Below are 20,557 nucleotides of genomic sequence, written 5' to 3'. Positions count from 1 at the left end.
GATAAGTCATTGTGAGATTTTACCATAGGAAGGCAGCTTACTACTCCCTGTTTTGGACGAAGATGCACTCCATTGCTTAGATCTGTGAATACCCTGATACTTTAGTCTGCTGCTGCCCCTGGGTTTGGACTGAGAAGGTCTGGGAGGGACTGGAAAAGACCAGGTTTTAGAAGGCCAATGCCTACTGAATCTAGGTGGCTGAACTTGTAAGAAATCTTTAACAGTTTGCATAGATTTAGCTTTTTCCTCCATCCTTTTGAGGACTTCTTTAGCTTTATTGACAAATAGACGCTCCTGGTTTAATGGTGCATCTAGTAATTTTGCCTTGACATGGTCTGGCAAGTTTTGTTCCTTAAGCCAAGCATGCCTTCTAAGAACAGACCCAGTGACAGCAGCCCTGCAAGATGCTTCTAAAGCATCAAACCCACATTGCAAAGTATGTTTACCAACTTGGTTAGCAGAATGCATTAACTCTTGTAAATCTTTATGTTCTGAACAATCAGGAATCAACATCATTTTCTGTTTAATTAGTTCCATAATATGTTGTGGATACTTTAACATATGAAACTGGCAATTTAAAGCCCTGATGGCAAGAGTAGCAGAGGTGTATACCTTCTTACCCCATCTGTCTAAAGCCCTAGAATCCCTGTCTGAAGGGGTAGGATTTTTGGCCATTGTAGCCTTAATGCCTTTAGGTCCCTGGGAAATGGTTTCTGGATCTGCAGCAGGATTCTTAAAGAGGAAGTTGTGGGAGTCAGGTGGGAGCTGGAGGCAAAGTATCAGAGGTAAGGCTGGAATCCATGAAAACATCATCTACAATTTCCAGAACAGGAGGTATAGCTAGAGGCCTGTGCTGAGGCAAGTTAAAAAATTCCCTGAGTCTCTTTCTGGACTGAGAGTAGTCCTGGCTCTCCCAGTGGAAATGCTCTCTAAGGGTATGCAGAGTTTCACCAAAAAAAAAAAAATATTCTGGCGGAGAAGCAGAGGGAATGGAATCCTCTGCATCAGAGTCCTCATAGGTGGATAATGGTATGTCCTGGTAATCAGAAGGGTCAAAGTTATCAGACTCCTGATCTGAAGAATCAGAAGGAAAATCAGTTCTAGGTCTTTTTGAGGGGGGAAGGCTGACTTCCCCTAATTGAAGTAATAAGGTCTTCAGCCATTCTAAGCATTTGTTTTTGTGGCATGTGGGCCTGAGAATGTGCTTTGGTCATCAGTTTCCTAGGCATAGTGCAAACTCTAGGCCGGAGAAATTTGGTATTTTTGGTTTGAAATGAAGTCGATTTAATATGAAAATCAGAAGGCCTGAATACACCTTCAGAAACCTGTACCTGCACAGTGGCTCCGGACCCATCCAAGGTAGAGACATCCGTGGGTTCCATAGATGAAGAAGCATCTCGTGGCATACCAGACTCGGAATGGGTCTCAGTAGAGGCCTGCAAATTTGAAAAAGTGGGTATCAGGGGCTGCGAAAGTGCCTCACTGAGTACCAGTGGACTGGTGACTAGCTTAACGGTAGCATCATCGTCAGTTTTGGACCTATGCAGTCTCACTCTGTCTTTATCCCTACATTTTTTCGTAAGATAGGTAGTCAGATGGCTTATCAAAGCCATTTCAGAATAATGAGATCGAGAGCAAAAGAATTTAGTGACAAAAATAGCCCGACGAATAGTTTGGGTGTTGAACAAGGCGCAAAACTGACAGCGAGGGACGTCGTGGTCTGGGCCTAAACAGGTGACGCAGTAAGAATGAAAATTTCTGTGAGGTATTTGCTTTCCACAGGCAAGACAATTATTAATTTTTTCTGACATCGGTTAGAGCAAAAAAAAGGATTCCCAACTGGGTACTTATCTTTTAGAAGACTTCAGGTCTGAAATTCGAAAAATGAAAATTTCAAGAGGCGGCCGACTGACACTTGTGACTGCTTCTGCTTTGGGCACCGCACGGCAAGAAAGACTGATGTAATGGCATCAGCTGCATGTTTTATACCCCTGACGACCTGACGTCATGGAAGAAGCATCAGCATCTGACGCAGAAATCCCAAGACTCTGGTATTCAGGCCGGCTGAGGGCTACCTGCAGGTAGATAACCCAAATGTGATGACTGCAACAGTGAAACACAAAGAACATCATATCTGTTACAAGAAATATTAGTGCAACTGAGGGAGGAAAACACATAGCCTTAACACCTCCAACTCATACATATCCACAACTCCATTTCTTAGTCAAAGATTTAAACGTACACAGTCTCCTGACACAGGTTAACAACCTAACTGATGTACTGTCAGCATAAAAAAAAATCTCAAAAGAATGACCCTTTGTGGGAATTAATTTCCTCCCGATATCCTACAAGAAACATGATGAACAATCCCCTTGAGGGAACAAACATCCCTAAGGTAAACAGCCCAAGGAAAAACTGTACATTTTGTGAGAATCACAAACTCTCCTGCCATGCTTAGCAATTCAAAAAATTACCATCTCAAAGAAACCGGAATATCTCCACCACAGATAGCTTACACCCATATGGGGGGCTTGTGCCCCAAATGTCAAACTAACTATATATACCAACTCAAAGTTCACATCATAGTGGGGAAATGGCTCAGTCGCAGCTCTACTGTAATCTCAGGCAACTGCTAAAAAAGCCAAGCAATGTTTTGGGTTTCAGCCTTTTCAGGTTTATCATTTGAGATTCAATATTCAGAATGTCTGACATCTTTTACCTCTGTGAATTAGAGAGATTGTACCTGAGCAACAAGTGTGGTCAATTATTTTCCTTTGTAAAATCTTTATATAAATAAAAACAAAAATCTGCAGTACACTATTATATGAAAGACCAGGACCTTTCAGTGTATGAAAGTCTAAGCAAAACAAAGGATGAGTTAAAAGACTGTGGTATACTTAACCCAGCATACAATTATAATCACAACCAAGTCTTTGCAAGGGTGATCTATTATTTTATCTGATTATAAATAATCTGAATATTAAAGATCTGTAGGAGAGAGAGAGAGTTTCTGCACAAGTGAATTGTTGGCCAGTTATTTTTTTTCTAACCCCCAAACTGATATCACAGTCATTGATATGTAGTATTAGCAACTTCCCCATAATCAGATGCATCACTGGCAACTGAAAAACAGGGATGAAATTGGACCCTCACCTTCTCTAAGTTGGAACATTTTTTCAGTTAGATGGACAAAGATAATAAGATTATGCTAGGTGACATCAAATGCTCTCACACAGATCAGATCAACTACTCCACAGAATCTCACCATGAAGCTGAATTTATTCATTTCACAAAGAAAACCAATTTTTATCAGCTAGTTTCCCTTCTATGCCTGGCATAAACATCTCAGATTTGTTCTTTATGAATACACGTGGCCTTGTTACAAATAATGAAGGTTTACTGCCACTGGGTAATGTTGACCATGGGGCAATACTCTTCATAATTCCTATAGTTACTAATACAAACAATAAAAATTACTATTTATAATTATAAAAATGTAAGTCTGCAGAAATTCAGTGTACATTAACTGACCAGATTTATAAACTGACTGGTATAGAGGTATGGTTCAAATTACTAGAAGAATGTTATGATACACTAAATAAACTCCACAAAAGTAAAGGAAGTGGACTAATTACCTTACTAGGTTAGGGTGAAAAAATGGTGATACAATATAAACCAAAAGCACAGTACTATTACAAAAGAAATGTAAATGAATTTAGCAGACAGGACACTGAAAATAGCAAATTCTCAAGTTAAGTAGAAATTTACGAAACAGCTCATGGCAAGAAAAGGCAATAAAGACTTATTAAACCATGTTAATTCTCAAAAGTATGTCTATACAACTGCCACCACTTTTAGAGAGTTTTGTGTTGGTATCCACCCCAACATCTCTTGTAAGAAAGAACAACAGTGTTAGTAACATACTATAACTGTAGCTGTTTATGTTCAATACTCCTCAGTCAGGACACATGGGATTTCTGCCTGCAGGGAGACCAGCAGCTGGCAAAACCTCCAGAGTTCTACCTTTTCTCTCTCTCCTGGCTTTGGACAACACCCTTACATTTGGCCATCAGGATATCAGTGGTATAACAGGGGGACTTGTCTATACCACCTTCATATCCTTCTTGCCCTGCGTGGACAAGAAGACTTTTATGGAGATGCCAGAGCATTAGACCTGGGACAGTCATGTCAAAATACATAGAACAGTGACTCAACCACAAAGCCCCATTCTGCCTCTTGAGCATTAAGAATAATAGTTTCCTCCCCTTCTTTCAGCTATACTATACAACTGTGGTATGGTCCATAGCCATGTTTAAGGTCCATTTGGGGTAAATCTGTTTGAAGGACATTACGGATACTATAACTGCCATCATTTCTTCTGACACTGATCGGTCTTCTTCCTTTATGTCAGTCCCATGAGCAGCGAATACTCAGGTCATCTACATGTGCCCACCCCTAGGCTATGTTGAATGAGTATGTGGTGAAAGTCTGAGTCCTTTGGTCCATCCAAAAAAGTTCACCAAAGCTGAGATATACTCAGTGTAACCAGACTGCCAGTTCCTTCTTGTGCAAGGAATAGGAAACTCCAAAGATTGTGTCCCTAAGGCACCACTCTAACTCCTCATGTGCAGTCTTGCTAGAGGGATTATCAGTATTGCAGGAGGCTAGGGCGAACATCCTTGCCATGTACTGAGATGACAAGAGTACTTTATCTCGGGGAAGAAAGGCCTTTTACTGTTCCTTGTACAGTAATGCCCACAGGAACCACTGAAATAATAAATTGGTTATATATCCAGGAATATGTCAGAAAGAAAGAAAGCAGCACAGAAAAAAGTGAAGGTCTTATCAAAAGGAAATGAACTGCCACAGATAATAGAGGGCAAGTTGTAGGTTACAAGGCTATACACTGTTTAATAATCATACAGGGTAATGCAACTGATTGTTATTTAAAGGTAACATGAAAAAGAATATTCTTGTGATGCTAAATGGCTATTACTATGCACATATATTTATGGGATGAACCAGTATATATTCCAAATTGTGTGCTTTATTAGACACAGTTCCATAGACTCTCAGATGTGCTTATATACAGGATTCATAACAATATTTTGTAATACCATTTAATGTTAAACTGGTTCTAAATTAAAAAACATGGAAAAAGAAATGTAAAACATCTCTCTAACGTTTGGCCGAGTAGGACAATGTATGATAAGATGAGATGCTAGATAAAAAAAAAATAAAAAAAAAATTAAGTACTCACCATATTGATGCATCTGTGTTGTCTGTTTTTGCCCTTCCTTAATGATTAGGTTACAGATCTGACCTTGGATCCAACTTCATCAGACTTCACCGCTTTCCCAGACTTAGGATCCAAAGCTGAAGCTCCTCCCTTTATCAATAACCTGGCTTCAAACCCCAAATTACCTCAGATCGAGTTTGCTCCCAGCTCTAAATTACTAAGAACTGATTACACTTTATCTGTCCTAAAGATGCAGTACAAATGCAGAAGAGCTGGTAAGAAGCAATCAGAAAATATCTACATCTGGATTAGAGAAAGGGAGAAAAATATCTAACAGGTATATCCCACAGGTCATACCAGACGTCTGTATAAATATTTTCCATGAAATGGAAGGGGGGAAGAAGGGAGGGATGTTGAGGAAGGACGAAAATATACAACAGAGATGCACTGGTATGGTGAAGTCCATTATTTCTGTATCTGATGTTGCCTTTTTTGTCCATTCCTCTACGACTGGGACAGAATCCCCAGCAGCATGAAACCCAGGGTGGCTATGGAAGGATATTCTACAGAATGTCATCGGGGAAAAAGCTGACCTATCCCTGCAGAAAATATCCAATTTGTAATGAAAAATAAAAATATGAGCATTGGCTCGGGTAAGCTGCACCACAAACATCATCTCGAAGTTTTGGATAAGAAGACAGAACGAGTAGAAAGAGATCTTCTTGAATGTGCCTTGGGGGGGGGGGGGACTCAGTAAAGTCAAACATTTGTCCTTGTAAACATAAGAAATGCAATCAGTGAGCCACCTGGATAGGGTTACTTTTAAAACTGGCTTGCCTAATTTAGCTTTTGAAAATTAAACAAAAAGCTGATCAGATTTTCTGAGAGTTTGTTCTCTATGGAGATAAAATCTGAGCTATCTATATACATCTAACAAGTACAGCATGTACTCTCCCTTATTAATAGTGAATTTTGGAAAGAAAAATGGCAAATTAATAATTTGGTTAAGTACTGCCTCTGAGTAACCTTTGGTAAAAAGGAGGGATTGGTTCTCAGGAAAACTGTCATTGTGAAAAATGAGATACGGAGGTTGAGAAAAGACAGCCTTGGAGTGCAGATACTCATCTGGCTGAAGTAATGATGACTATAAAAATAGTTTTCCAAGACAATAATTTTATGCCCACTTTGGCTGCTGGTTCAAAGGGGTACTGTCTCAAAGCCTAAGAGTAGTATAAGGAGAAGTGGGATCCTTAATCAGAAGTCTAAGGAGGAAGGTACCCTTAAGAAAGGCTTTACATAATCTGAGGGATGTCAAGGAAGAATGATTTTTCCTAATATGAAAACTGCAGACATATGAAATATGAAAACTGCTAGATGAACATTGATCATACAATAACTTGCCCCACTGTGGAAAACTGAGACCAGAAAATTCAGGACTGCTGAAACAGGGGCTGAAAAGGGGCCCAAATGTCTCTTTAGCCTAGCCCAGACAAAAAACCTTTTCCATTTACTGTTACATATCTCCTGTCCGAAACCTTCTAGGAAGATGTGAGAATGTGTATGAGTTGTGAAGAAAATAAATCTGTACTGTATAGCCATCCTGGAAGTGAAGAAACCATGCTGTTAGCAATGTTGAAAATCTGGGTGAGGCAGACTGAATGGATGAGATAGGATATCTAGAAGCTAATCCAGGACCCAATGTGGGTGTACTAGATGAGGCCAGAGAAAAGGGAACCACACCTGTTGAGGCAAAACAGGGCAATAAGGATGACTTTGCTCTTCCTTTGAGAGGTTTTCTGTAGAAATTTCGGAATAAGAGAAATAGGCAGATATGTGTAAAGGAGAGCGGTGGATCAATCGTGAAGCACAGGGTCTCTTGGTGACTGCCCCTCTTGGGAGGGATCATGGCAAAATACTTGCTGCACTTGGAATTTTTTTTTTTTGGGGGGGGGGTAAATACATCACAGCATAGTCGACTCCAATGATGGAAAATCTGCTCCTTCACTAGTGAATTTAGTTAGGTGGTGGAATAGACCTGCTCAGCTTGTCTGCCACTGGACTTCCCCAGTATGTGCACTGCCATCAAAAAGTGATTGGAAGAGATCATGCACTACCACACTCTCCTCGTTTCTCAAAAAAAAAAAAAATACAGATATATTACTTGTCGTAACCCAAGATCCACCTTGATACTTTCAAATCTCTCTTCTCTACAGTTAACTGGCAATTCCTCACACAACTCTCTCTAGATGAAGCTATCCAGGCTTTCAACTCCACCTTCCTTAGTATCTGAAACTCACTAGCTCCTCTCCGCAAAATTTGCATAAAATCCAACATATCCCCTGGCTATCAAAAGCTACTTGCACCCTAATGAAATCTAGAGACAAGCCATGGAAAATATGGACACATACCAAATGCCCTCAAGAATTACAGAAATATAAAGAACTCAGAAATCTGGCAAAAAAAAAACACATTAATAAAGACAAATGTGACTTTTATTCCAACCTTCCAAATGCTCTAAAATCAAATCCCAAAAACTTTTGGAATGCCATAAACCAAATACTTTATCCTGAAAATCCCTCCTCTCCAACTCCATACCCAGACAAAACACCAGAAGAAATCGCCACTGTCTTCAATACATACTTCACTGAATCCATATCAAAGCTATTTAACCCTAAAACTAACTCCCTCTACCACTAACTCTTAACCTCCCTGTACCTGCTCCTACTACAGACTCTACACACTCCTCCTTCCTAAAACCTGTGCCTACTAGTTATATCAAAACTCTACTCTCCAAACTAAAACCATGCTCAGTATCAGCTGATGGTATCCCCTTAACTTTTCTCCAGCTTGCAGCCAACTCTATAGCTCTTCCTGTATCTACATTAATACATCGCTCCATCTCTGAGTCTAAAGTTCCTTCCATCTGGAAACAATTCTATACACTACCTATCCACAAAGGAGGTAACTCCTCAGACGTAACCAATTTCAGACCGATTGCTATCCCTCCCCACTCCAAAATACTGGAAAATTGTATACATAGACAAGTCATACAATACCTAACACAGGAAAAGCTGCTTACACCCACCCAACATGGATTCCATCCTAAACAAAGCACTACTACAGCCCTAATATCCTTCCTCCATACAATCTTGCTGGTCAGAGATGCCCACAAACTTATCTCTTGCCTTTTCCTTGACCTTTCAAAGGCTTTTGACACTGTCTCATCCTCTTCTCTTGGAAAAATTATCTACCCTTAACTTCTCATCAGATACTGTTGCATGGTTCTCCAGCTATCTCACTGATAGGCAGGAATCAGTAAGATGACATTCTACACTATCCCCCCTGCTTCCAGTAAAAGTGGGCATTCCCCAAGGCTCCATACTTGGGCCATTACTCTTTAATGTTGTCAGTCTGTATGGCAATCATCGCCACAGGGAGAATATCCTGGAATGCCTGCAATGCTAAGAGGACTGCTCTCATCTGTAGGACACTGATGTGAGTATTGGCCTCTGTGGGGGACCACACGCCTTGAACAGTCTTCCTGAAGTAGTGCCTCCCTCAACTCATCTGGAAAACATTTGTGGTCACTGCGGTCTTTGGTAAAGCAAGACAAAGGCACAGCCCTGTTTTATGTCTGGTGCTTGAAAATACCATGCTATATGCTTCTTGCATTCCTTGGTGATACGTATGGAAAAATTCATGGGTTGTCATCTTCTTGACCATTGTAATGCTAACGTCCACTGCAGTACTCTCATAATAGAAATCTTGCTAACGGAACTAGCATTATTAAGGCAGCCAAGGATCCTAGAAGTTGTGAAATTAATCCGGTGGGGGGGGGGGGGTTGTAAAGACAGGACCAGCTGTTGCTTGATTCTGCAAGGTGGAGAGTCTTGATGGTGGTAGCCTTGCTATCTGGCAGACAGTGTCTAAGTGAGCCCCTACGAACTCCAGGACTTTTGTAAGATAAAGGTGACACTTGTAATTGACTGTGATGCCCAGGTGGATTTAAAGATGAAGTAAGCAATCCCTGGCAAGAAACAGGAGACCCGCAGTTGGGGGGTTGGTTAGGAGCCAGTCGTTGATGAAAGAAAACACCCAGAATCCTAGCAGTCTCAAGTGAGCAGCCACCATTGCCATGCATTTGGTGAACACCAGGGGGAATGGCAGTAAGACTAACAGGTAGGGCTCTGAACTAAAAATGACTGGCCCCAACTGGAAAAGAAGAAACTTCCTGGACTGTCTGTTTATCTTGATGCAACAGTACACATCCTGAAGGTCTATCGAGCACATCCAGTCATCTTTCAGCAGCAGTGGGAGAAATGACTGAACCATAGCCATCCAAAAGTTGAAGTATTGGAGAAACAGGTTCAAATGACTTAGGTTAAAGATTAACATGAAATCCCCATTCTCCTTTGGCACCCAAAATAATCTCAAATAGGTTCCAAACCCCTGCTGGTCTGGTGGGACCTCCTGGATGTTCCTTTTTGATAGCAGCTTTTCTAAGGTTGCATCTGTTGGATAACACTTTTCTTACTTGTGGTGGAGGATGGGAAAATGGAATATGGTAGACTCGGATAATAATCCTCTGCACCCAGACATCTTTGGTGATAAATGTCCAGGCTTCTGGGGGCAGAAATAAGCACCTCCCACTGTCTCCAGAGTGCAGCAGTTGGCAACCCTTCAGAAGCACTGGTATGGGTTCTTGGAAAAGGGACCCCTGAAGTCTTGATTCTGCAGGCTTCCTCTGCTTCTGAGGCAATGTCCATTCTTAGAGTTTCACCATCTGCCTTGGGGAGATCCATCTTGGGAAGAGCCCTGGAATTTTTGAACCACATTTTTCTTCCCCTTTTCTGATTCCTGGAAAAGGTCCTTGGGGGAGTAGAAAACCATATTCCTAAAGCAGAAAGAGTTTTCCCATCTTGTTCACTCCTGGAGATAGTTTCCTTAATTTCTGGTACAAAAAAGGGTTGACTCATCAAAGGGAGCATTGATGAGCGACATCTTGAAAAGTACCACAAAATTGCACAAGCAAATCCAGTCATGCCACCAAACCATAATGCTTGAACCTGCTTGCTCTAGAAACACCCTCTAAGGTGAGGGACATCAGATGCATTGAAGTGTTCAAAATGGACTGGAGAGTGCCCAGCTGTGAAGACAGTTTTCTTATCCTCAACAGACATGGACTTAGAGAGAGATGGAAAGTTCATTAGTCAAGTCTCTCTGGAATCTGGTAAGATGTACCAAATAATTTGGCGACCATAACAGTCCAAGGTGCTAGACTTTCTGTTACGGCCATTAACAGCTGGACTCTCATCGGTGAGTTCCTTCTTAGCAGCTGCCACTGCCACCACCACAGCATCATTCAGGGGACCCTTGCTCCAATGGCACGGTCACAAGGTGTTACTAGGTGTTTATCTGGTCTTTTGGGAATTGGCTCTGACACAGCTGGATCCTTTCTGCCCAATTAATAAGATCCACCATTTCATCTGCTAGGGGAATCACCCAGGAAAAAGGTGAGCTGGTACCAAACACTTCAAGGAACATGGACTCCTCCTGGGGAAGGGGCTTTGGAACAGCAAACACCCTTCTGTCTTAAAAGCTTGAGAATATCTCCAAATGAGATATCCTCAAGGGGTAATCTGCAGGATCCCTCTCCTTCAAAGTCTGTGTATTCTGTAAATGACTTCCACAAGAGTCATTTACAATGTGCCTACTTTTGTATGTATGCTTCCGAAAAGCTTCCATGGGGATGATCCAGGGAAGAATCAGAAGTCTGAGGGGAATCCTGAATGAGGACTGGCTCAAGAATAATTCAGATCATCTGTCCCAGTGGGATGGAATTAGCAGGGTCAAGACCATGCAGACAGTTGAAGTGTGGAAAGTGGACATGAGGGGGGCATGGATGCCCTATCTCTTAAAGTGGAAAAAGCTCTCTCTGATGCCTCGAAGGCAGAAGCAGATGGGAGTCCCAGGACCACTCCTGCAGGAGCCAAAGCTAATGGACTAGGGCAGTCCATGGAATCCCTCTGCTTCTCCCTCGAAGCGGACACAGGAGCTGAACTATCTAATGCAGAAGCCCCAAGAGCTGAAAATCTCAGAATCGAACCCCCCATGGATCTGGCACCAATGCTAAGGCTCCAAGACTCCTCCAGCTTTAAGAGCATCAGCTTCACTTGGGTCAGAGAAGATGCCAAAATCAATGAAGCCCATCACTTCAGATCTGACCAGGCAATCCCAGAGTCTTAGGTCCTATAACACCAAAGCCAGTGGATGGATCACAGAAGCAGCTAAAGGGGTCTGGGATGATCCAAAGCTCACAGATCCAGTGGAAGTCTGAGCCAGAAGAACTCCCAACTGAATTTGAGTTATAAGGAACTTTCTCATCATCCTGTCCACATCTGCTTCTGAAAGGCTCTTGGTAGACCTGGAGGAGTAAGAAAAAGGCAGGGGTCTGTAAGCCTTCTGAGAAGTCTCCTAAAGAAAAGGTGAATGGAGTCTGGAAGGAATCTGTTCCACTGAGAACAGAGATGGTCAAAAAGGAGTTCTGGCAGCTAGAAGAGACAGATCCAGTGGGGCAGTCAGATCCGATGGTTTATGAATCTTGGGAGAGAAGGAGATTAGTCAGGGGAACACTTCCTTTCCCCCTTAGTCTTAGACTTTTCCCCTTTATCCTCTTATGGCTTGTCCACAGATTTCACAGTCGATGGGTACACTCCAGTAGTGCAAGCTGAAGAAGGAATAAGACCCTTCAGCATCAACTTATTTCTAAGGCTCTGTGATTGAAAGCAGAGCAAATGCTACAGCCAGTGTATAAATGACTAACTTCCAAACAGTACAGACAGTCAGAATGAGCATTGGAATTAGGAATTATGTCCACATAATATACATTTTTTTTTTAAAGCAGTAGATTTATCAGTCATCATTCACAACATAACTATAGCCCAAAAGAGAAAAACAGTCAAAATTAGCAAAGTAACACAGCAAGATACCAACAACAGTAATAACATAATCTCTAAATGAGATCAGAAGTACCAACAATGGCAGAAGAAATACTCACAACTTGAGTATAAGGTAAATTAATAAGGAAGGAAAAGAAAGTACAAGGCCTACTCAATGGAAAATGCAAAACACTTTTTTTTTTAACGATACCAGGGAGGAAAAAGGAGGCGGTGAATGAGGAAGAACCCAAAGGAAAATGTATAGGTGTAGGGCGGTTGCCTCAGTTGCCTGAATGACCTAAATATTGACAGCAAACATACTGATGCAAAATTACCTACTGTTCAAAATATTGACAGTCAAAAATACCTAAACTATACCAACTCCAAAGGTCACACAACAGTGGGGAATGGGCACAAACCCTTTCCTGGCATAACTTCAATTTTGTCAATATTTTGTATTTACATAGTTTTGACTGTTAATATTTTGAACATTTGGTATTATGCGTCTTTATTTTTGCTGTTGATTTTTAGGTCAGGCAATTGCCATACATCTATAAACATACACACACACATGTATATACATACACACACACACATATATGGGTCCATGTTAGACAGACGAAAAGCCACATCAATGAAGACGAGATCGCCAACAATGGAAATGCCCGACAAAGGTAAGTAAACAAATTACAGCACAAAACCTCTTTCCAACTCCATAAAACACCAAAACAAAATCACAAATACCTATATAGCAGGGGAGCAAGCCCCCTACACCCCCATGTGAGAGGCTGCGCCCCCCCCACAACCCCCCTACTTAAATATTCTAACTCAGAGATCGTACCACATTGTGGTAATGAGAATACATCCCATTGTCAGTGATCTCGTCTCGGCAGAATCGTCTTCGTTGATGTGGCTTTTCATCCATCTAACATGGACCCATATATATATATATATATATATATATATATATATATATACACACTGCAAAAAAGTTTAGACTTTACTTACCTCCAACACCTGAGTCACATCAACCACGTCTGAACGTTGAGAGCTGCAAACGAGATCTGGGGTTTGGAGGGGATTATGGGTAGAGAGAGGAGCCTGAACTATAGATCCTAAGTCTGGAAACGTGTCCAAAATCAGATCTGAGGTCAGATCCAAAACCCAATCACTGAGGAACAGATAAAAAAAGACAACATGAGATCACTGGTTTTATATGTACTGTCAGCAAAGCTGCAGGAAGGGTTGGGTGAAAGAGGAAGCTACCCAAGTGTAAGCTCTTAGCAGGCATGGCTGGTACTGTAGAAGGGTGCTGACTGGTCCCTTGTAACCACTATTAATAATTTAAGCACACAACTAAAAAAAATACCATGAGAGTCAGTGATATTTTTTACTTATTTAGTTTTAAAAGCTTTCTTCTCATTCATATCCGAAAGACTTCATATAAACATTTGAAATCAACCACAATAAACCATTAAATACAAATCTACTAAAATCCATGTGACATATTCAATCAATAAAAAGCACTGCATTCATCTATCTTGTTACAAGACACTCTATGCAATTAGGTGTTCATAGGTACTTACTAGGCTATTGATCAGTGAGGATCTTAAGAAGCCCAGGCTTACATTGTCATGGTAGTTTTTCACCCTTATATTTTACATATGAATAACCCAGAGGTGGGCTGAAGAAGGATGTGCAGGCACATGTACTTGTCACCCCTATCCATGAGGGGCATGGGTACTATATCAAGGGTAAATTTGTGGTTTCCATTCTCTTTGTCCAATTTACATTTAAACAGAGAAAGAGAAGTACTTTGCTTGTTGTGGAGTAGAAGACTGTTCCATAGAAGAGGCATTCTCTGCGACGCATACTTATCCCTCCAACATGTTCTATTTAAGTTGCAAAAAACATAAAGATCCCAGAGTACTACTGGACTTGTGAATGTGTAACAGGTCTAACAGGATAGGGTCTGCTGAGGCTCTATATTCGATGGAGAAGTTTCCTCTTAGTAGCCGATATGATACTGTGCATAGGGATAAGGCTGTGAAATGGTCTGCATAATTTTTGTGGTTTAGGCCCTTGATTTTTTTTAGTGAGAATGTGTGCAGTTGCTCTAGTTGTGACAAGTGTTTGGATGGGTGTATACCAAAAAGGGATATTTTATTCAATGACCGGCCTGATGAGAGTAGACCTGGACACCATACCTTTAGATATGAGTTGGGAAATGAGAAGATGCATCTACTCTGTGAAAAAGTCCAAACATACTATAAAAACCTGAGACATTCTGCCAGTTTCCTAAAGTAGGTTCTTAATTCTTAAAATGTATCTAAGCACCATATCATCTTAATACCTAAACTGTATCCAAATATCATACCAAGGAATAAATGGTTGTCATTGTGTTTTCAGTTCTATTTTCTGTGCACAGCAGACCAACCCAATCAAAGTGCAAGGTTTTATTCTGCTGTTTCGTGGTGTCTATTTATAATTAATGATCATGATGAAATGCTTGTCCTGAGCTCTAAACAGAATATCATGTATAAGATCTCCTGGAGTCAGTTACAGATAGAAGTTTCTAAAAATACGTAAATTAAATACAGCACTGCTGGAAATGTACAATATATAAAGATAGAAATAATTATGTACTAAATGCAAAACATAACTGTTAACAGTTATGACTCTTATCTAAATGGCTACTTGCCCATCAGCAGAAACTGTCTGAAACACCATGCTGGGGAGATAAACACTGAACGTTTATTAAATTAAATAGAAAAAACAAAGAAGTGATTTCATCTCACACTTCTAGCTGTTCTCTTACCTGTACTGTTCTGTCAGATCCACAGGAAGCAATCTTTTGCCCATCCTGTGAAAAGCAGGCATGGTAAACAGTGTCTGCGTGAGGACGGAAAACCATACGACAGAGGCTCTGTAAACTGTTTCGATTTCTGTACATAAATAAATCAATAAAGAAATGAAAATAAATACAACTAGCAAGGGATTTTATATATTAACTGTATGGATGTTTCATAGGCAGACTTTTAAAAACTAGCAGGATAAAACATTACACTATATACAATATATAACAAAGATTTTATATTTCAATGAAGGTTAATGTTTTACCTCATTAATTACCTTTTCACTAAACTGCATAATTAAGAATGTAGTTATTCAATGCTATGTATATACACCACTTCCTTCTCTTAATATCACTGGCTGAATGAGGGACATGGTTTAATGTCTGAAAGTAACAAGTTAAAAATAAAAAGATGCATAAAAATAAATGCGAGTCCATTCATAAGTCTAGCTATGACATAATATGGATGAAAAGCAGTTCCGAGTTTCTTCCTATCCTAAAATAAACTCAGGTAGAGAAATAAAATTTCTTTAGTCTACATCACAACTGAAACTTTTTTTTTCTGTTTAGTTTTGCAACATGCAGTTCACACACACAACTGCAGTTGCTTTCTTTATTTCTTGGAAAGCATTTTTTCTGGCATGTAGTACTCACATCCTTACTTATAAGGTACAAATGTAACAAGCACACTAGCCTTCTTCCATTTCTTCAGTTTACATCTTCTAGACACTAACAGGTATAAGGTAGTAATACTGAAAAGAAAACTGCCAACTCCAGGAAACACCCATCGGCAGGTGTTTCCTGGAGTTGGCGGTTTTCTTTTCAGTATTATAAGTGGACTTAAACTGCCGGGCTCAAGTTGTGGTTACTAGGTATAAGGTAGTAGACTGCTGCACTGGTCCACTAATAAGATGCCACAGGACAGTTACTTGCAGATTCTGAACAAAAGAGTTGATGATGAAAACACTGACATTTGGATAAATGAAATTAAAAAAACTTATAAGGTCAAACTTCAGAATCTTGCTGTTAACTAGAGGTCATATAATCTCATGAAAGAAACATACTGTTTCCTCCTCAAGTCTGCAAAGAATCAATTAAGAAGGATCATAGAGGATGTCATTTCTGTTTATGCCTAATTTTGCAAATGTTGAGATTTTAATGTTAAACTGTTATTTCATATTTCAGATGTCAAACATTTGACTGATAATTTTCAAAATGGGAGACTTTCCTTGTAGCAAGTTAGGAATTTGTAAGCTCCTGCTTTACGTTGCATCGAGACCAGGGATCTGCAACCTTCACTATCAAAAGAGCCAATTTGGCTGTTCTCCTACCAAATAAAATTCATCTGGAGCCACAAAACATATTTGATCTGTAAAATGAAGATAACACATCGTATGACACTTTATATATAGTTATTATTCTGTATATAAAAGAACTAAGTTTATAAGAGCAATATTTAAAATCTGTCCCTATTTTTGTTCCTTTGTTGACATTTTTGTTGGGACTGCTCGATCACTGTGTGTGTGTCATACCTTTCATCCTCTTAGTGCAAGAAATCTGGACAAAGCCATAAATAATGGGGAGAAAAAGGTCCAAAAATAGGGACACTTTTTAAATATTGCTCTTACAAACTTAGGAAGTTGATAGAACAGGTTTTGCATTAGTATGAATTTTCTGAAAGGTTTGAAGTTTGAAACTCAAATGTCTGTCTATATTTTCTGACTTCAGACCTAAATAATTTGCCAATGATTGGCCAGAAAACCACAATTTTATGAAAAACAGACCAAAAATATAAGGCAAAAAAGGACATTCTGTGAAAATCAGTACAGCTGATAGGTAAGTGTTGTGTGTGTGTGTGTGTGTGTGTGTGTGTGTGTGTGTGTGTGTGTGTAAAATGCATGTTAACAGAAACAGTGTTGTTCGAGCAAGTTTATAAGAGCAATATCTAAAATCTGTCCCTATTTTTCTTCAATTGTTTCCCCTTTATTTGTAGCTCTGTCCAGATTTCTTGTAGTAAGAGTTTGAGGTATGGTAGAGAGGTAAACCTTACAGGAAATGCTGATGCTGCCAAGGAATTGCTCGATTCAGTGTGTGTGTGTGTGTGTGTGTGGAATGCATGGTAAAAGAAGCCATGTTATTCTAGCAAGTGTTTAAGTTTATAACAGCAATATTTAAAATCCATCGCTCAATCGCTGTGTGTGTGTGGTGAGTCAGAGTGGCCATTACTTTTGAAAAGCTACAGGGAGCCACTGCAGAGGGATGAAGAGCCGCATGCAGCTCCACAGCCACATGTTACAGACCTAGTTGCTGCTCATGCTATTGGGCTGCAGGACTGCAGCCCCCACCAGCTTCCAGCTGTAGAAAAAACAAAATAAAAAAAATCTCAGAACTGCAGGCTGTACCTGTACAAAAAATAAAATAAAATCCTGGAACTCTGCACATGCATGCTCAGAAACCCGAATCCAGATGCCCCAGAAGTCTATGCAGTTGTAACTCAGCTCACTCCAGAACAGAAAAATTTATACAAAGCGGGCTCTGCTTAAGTGTGTGCCAAAGAGGAACAGCTACAAAACAGAGGCTAAGCAGTACTGAGACTGGAGACTAAAATGTCTTATAATATCTCAGACAACAACTTTGGGCCAGTCTCCAAAGAACAGCTTCAACAGATTCATACTGGCAAATCGGAAACGCTTTCTGAGCCAGAAAAGCGATCTGCAAGTCCATCTGCAGATAAGGCAGCTGAAAAGTGTGCTGATGTTAAATAGGTCAGTTGTATGAACATAAATCCAGCCATATCAGTTCATAATCAAACATAATACACTTTAAAATGCTTAAAAATCTGTAAGTCACCCTACCATTCTACCTAAACAATAAGCAAATTTGGGGTATGTTTTAAACACTGACACGCTGGAGGGATACATTCCTGTCCCAGAGACTTCCTATACTCTGGAACAAGCTACCCATCTATGTCAAGCAAAGTTCTTCATTAGCACTCTTCAAGAAAAATCTTGATGAGTGGATGGGAAATAGGAAATACACCCCGGGGATCACTTCTGTGTCTCTGCTCGACAGTGGCACAGGAAAATAACTTTCTTGGGTGGAGTAAGCCATGGCACCTTGCTGGCTAGGCTTACGTAGGCCCTTGGGCTGATAGCCTAGTACCTACCTATGAACTAGTAAAACTAATGTGGGTGTCTGGTGTTGCACTAAAACAAGTAAATGTCATATAAAGTTAATGTAAATTCCAGGTGTGTCTGTAATACATCTGTTTTAGGATTATTCCTTGTCCTGTCATAGGACTTTGATATCCTTTGTTATTATGCACAATTAGATACTGGGCACGCATGTATAAAGCAACAAAGAACACGGCTAGATGAGTACTATTAAAAAGGCATCGCTGTTGCCAGATCAGTATCAAAGCTACCTTTGAAACGCTGCAAAAAAACACAGTAACACGCAATGATTAATATTATTTTGCTAGATCACATGCACATGTTTGGATAGAAGCCTGATCTGCTCCATGCTTCCCACTACCTACTGCAATGTTCAAATATAAAGCATAATAATGCGTTCCTAGACTAATAACAGCAACAGTTGCACAATGGAATGACCATCATCGAAGTCAGATACAACATCAGGAGATAATAACGGCCCCCAGGGAAGCAAGTTCAACTCAGAATTTAATAGTGTGTGTAAAATGCCCCAGTTAACTGGTGGCTAGAAAGAGTAACTCAGGCTCAAACGCTGAACCTTGGGTGCAGGTAGCAAGAGCCTCAATTCCCTACCCACCACCATTTGTGAAAAGTGTTCAGATTTTTGCCTCATATTTTTGTTCTGTTCTGTTCCTCATAAAATCTGTGATTTCTGGATTTTGAATTCACTAAATAATGACAGACATTTGAATTTCAGACTTCATATTCTTCAGAAAGTACATGGTAACACAAAATATTTTATTCTAGTAATTTTCTAAGTTTATAAGATGAATACTTGAAATTTTGGGGCTGTACTCCCCCATTATTGGCTTTCTCCAGGTGTTTTGTGTTAACAGGTTGAGAGCTATGGTGAAAACTAAAATCACTAAATGATAGCCATTTAGGTTTCAGTCTTCCTGTCTTTCAAGAAACAGCTAATTTGGCATAGTGGTATGTTGCGCTGACTGTAGTGTACATGGTCCTGGGTTCAAGACTTGGTAGTGAAATGCATGGCAGTAGCAAAGCATTTTATTCTAGCAACTTTCCAAGGTTATACAAGCAATGTTTAAAATGTGTTCCTGGTTTTTGGGCTTTTGTCCACCCTCAAAATACATTTTGGCTTTTTCCAGATTTCTTGTGCTCATGTGCTGCAAAGTTGAGAGATACAGTTGAGTGTCAAGTGGATTTTACAAGGAGCTAAGAGCTTCAGGGGAAGAAAAGTTTAGTGCTGCTTACGCTGGGTCTGTTTGCATTGTTAGTAGCACAGCAGGTAGTGCACTTGCTTTCAATGCAGATGGCTGTGGGTTCTACTCCCACAGTATGTAGATGCATTGCTGATACTGTACTGTGTTGCATTTTTACAAGGGGTGGATGCTGCAGTCATGAGAATGTCCTCTTTGGCGGAGATAACTAGTAACCATCAACCTGTTAAGAGTTTGCCATCCATTCCCTATTGCAATATTACTAGCTTAGAATTTTTTTTAAAGTAGCATGAGCAATTTATTCCTCAAGGGCTACAGGCACTTTATTTGTAGATGAAACAATGAAATATAAAGTTGTTTGCTAGCAGCAACCTCTTCATTACAGATATCTTTAATGTGGAATTATTTAGATGACTTTTAGTTCTGCAGAGATTGTGCATATTTACTGATACTGGTGGACTGTAGAAGTTTGAGTAGACTTTTATGATGGCAATATTCTGAATTGGGTAATTTTGTCATCATTGGTGCATGTGTTCTGTACTGGAAAAATGTTCAAAACAATAAATTTAAAATGCCCCGTAACAACTGTTCTGTATTATACAAGGAATCTAATTTAATGCAATCAGGAAGGTGTATCAAAGGGTTTACCTTCATTTTGTCCCACATGGTATGTGCGATCGTCCTGTTGTGTGACCCATATTACCAAAATACGGAGAACTTCGAAGGATCAAATGTTGAAAATGGTTTGCTGGAAAGCCATTTCCAACATATGAGCCATGTGTTTGAATGGCACAAAAAAATTGCTTATTTGCCATTCAAACCCATGTGAATCGTCACTGTTGTTTTTTGCAGCAGTACTTTTGGCGTTATGTACGTCAGACACATGTTGGATGACAATTCAAAGGAAAACCATATCAAACACATGTATGTTTCGTGTGCAAGGGGCCTATGATTTGAAAACAGCTCAAAGTTAATCTTTATCTGCCACTGGTCAGATATATCTTCTTTGAATGTGGGTTTCAATGCTGTTTCAATGAATGTGAGTTTCAAGGGCAGAGAAGTTTTAATGCTAAGTCTATTTTCATTGTGAGACTGCATTGCTTTGTTTAGCAGATGTCTATTAGTGTTTGTGC

The 20,557-nt window shown here is 40.0% G+C and overlaps 1 protein-coding gene across 1 annotated transcript in view; it reads right to left on the bottom strand.

Moving 5' to 3' along the window:
- Positions 1 to 20,557, bottom strand: part of APAF1 (apoptotic peptidase activating factor 1) — a 2,040,921-nt gene that overhangs the window by 1,357,183 nt on the left and 663,181 nt on the right. Inside the window, exon 12 of the mRNA XM_044087206.1 lies at positions 14,996 to 15,122. Within this exon, the coding sequence (XP_043943141.1) occupies positions 14,996 to 15,122 (127 nt within the window). The remainder of the gene's footprint in view (positions 1 to 14,995; positions 15,123 to 20,557) is intronic.

Source organism: Protopterus annectens, chromosome 11.part0 (assembly GCF_019279795.1).
Source record: "Protopterus annectens isolate FY-2018-M chromosome 11.part0, PAN1.0, whole genome shotgun sequence".
Lineage (NCBI taxonomy): Eukaryota > Metazoa > Chordata > Ceratodontiformes > Protopteridae > Protopterus > Protopterus annectens.
The sequence above is the reverse complement of the archived record's forward strand: the minus strand, read 5'-3'. Positions and strand labels throughout refer to the sequence as shown.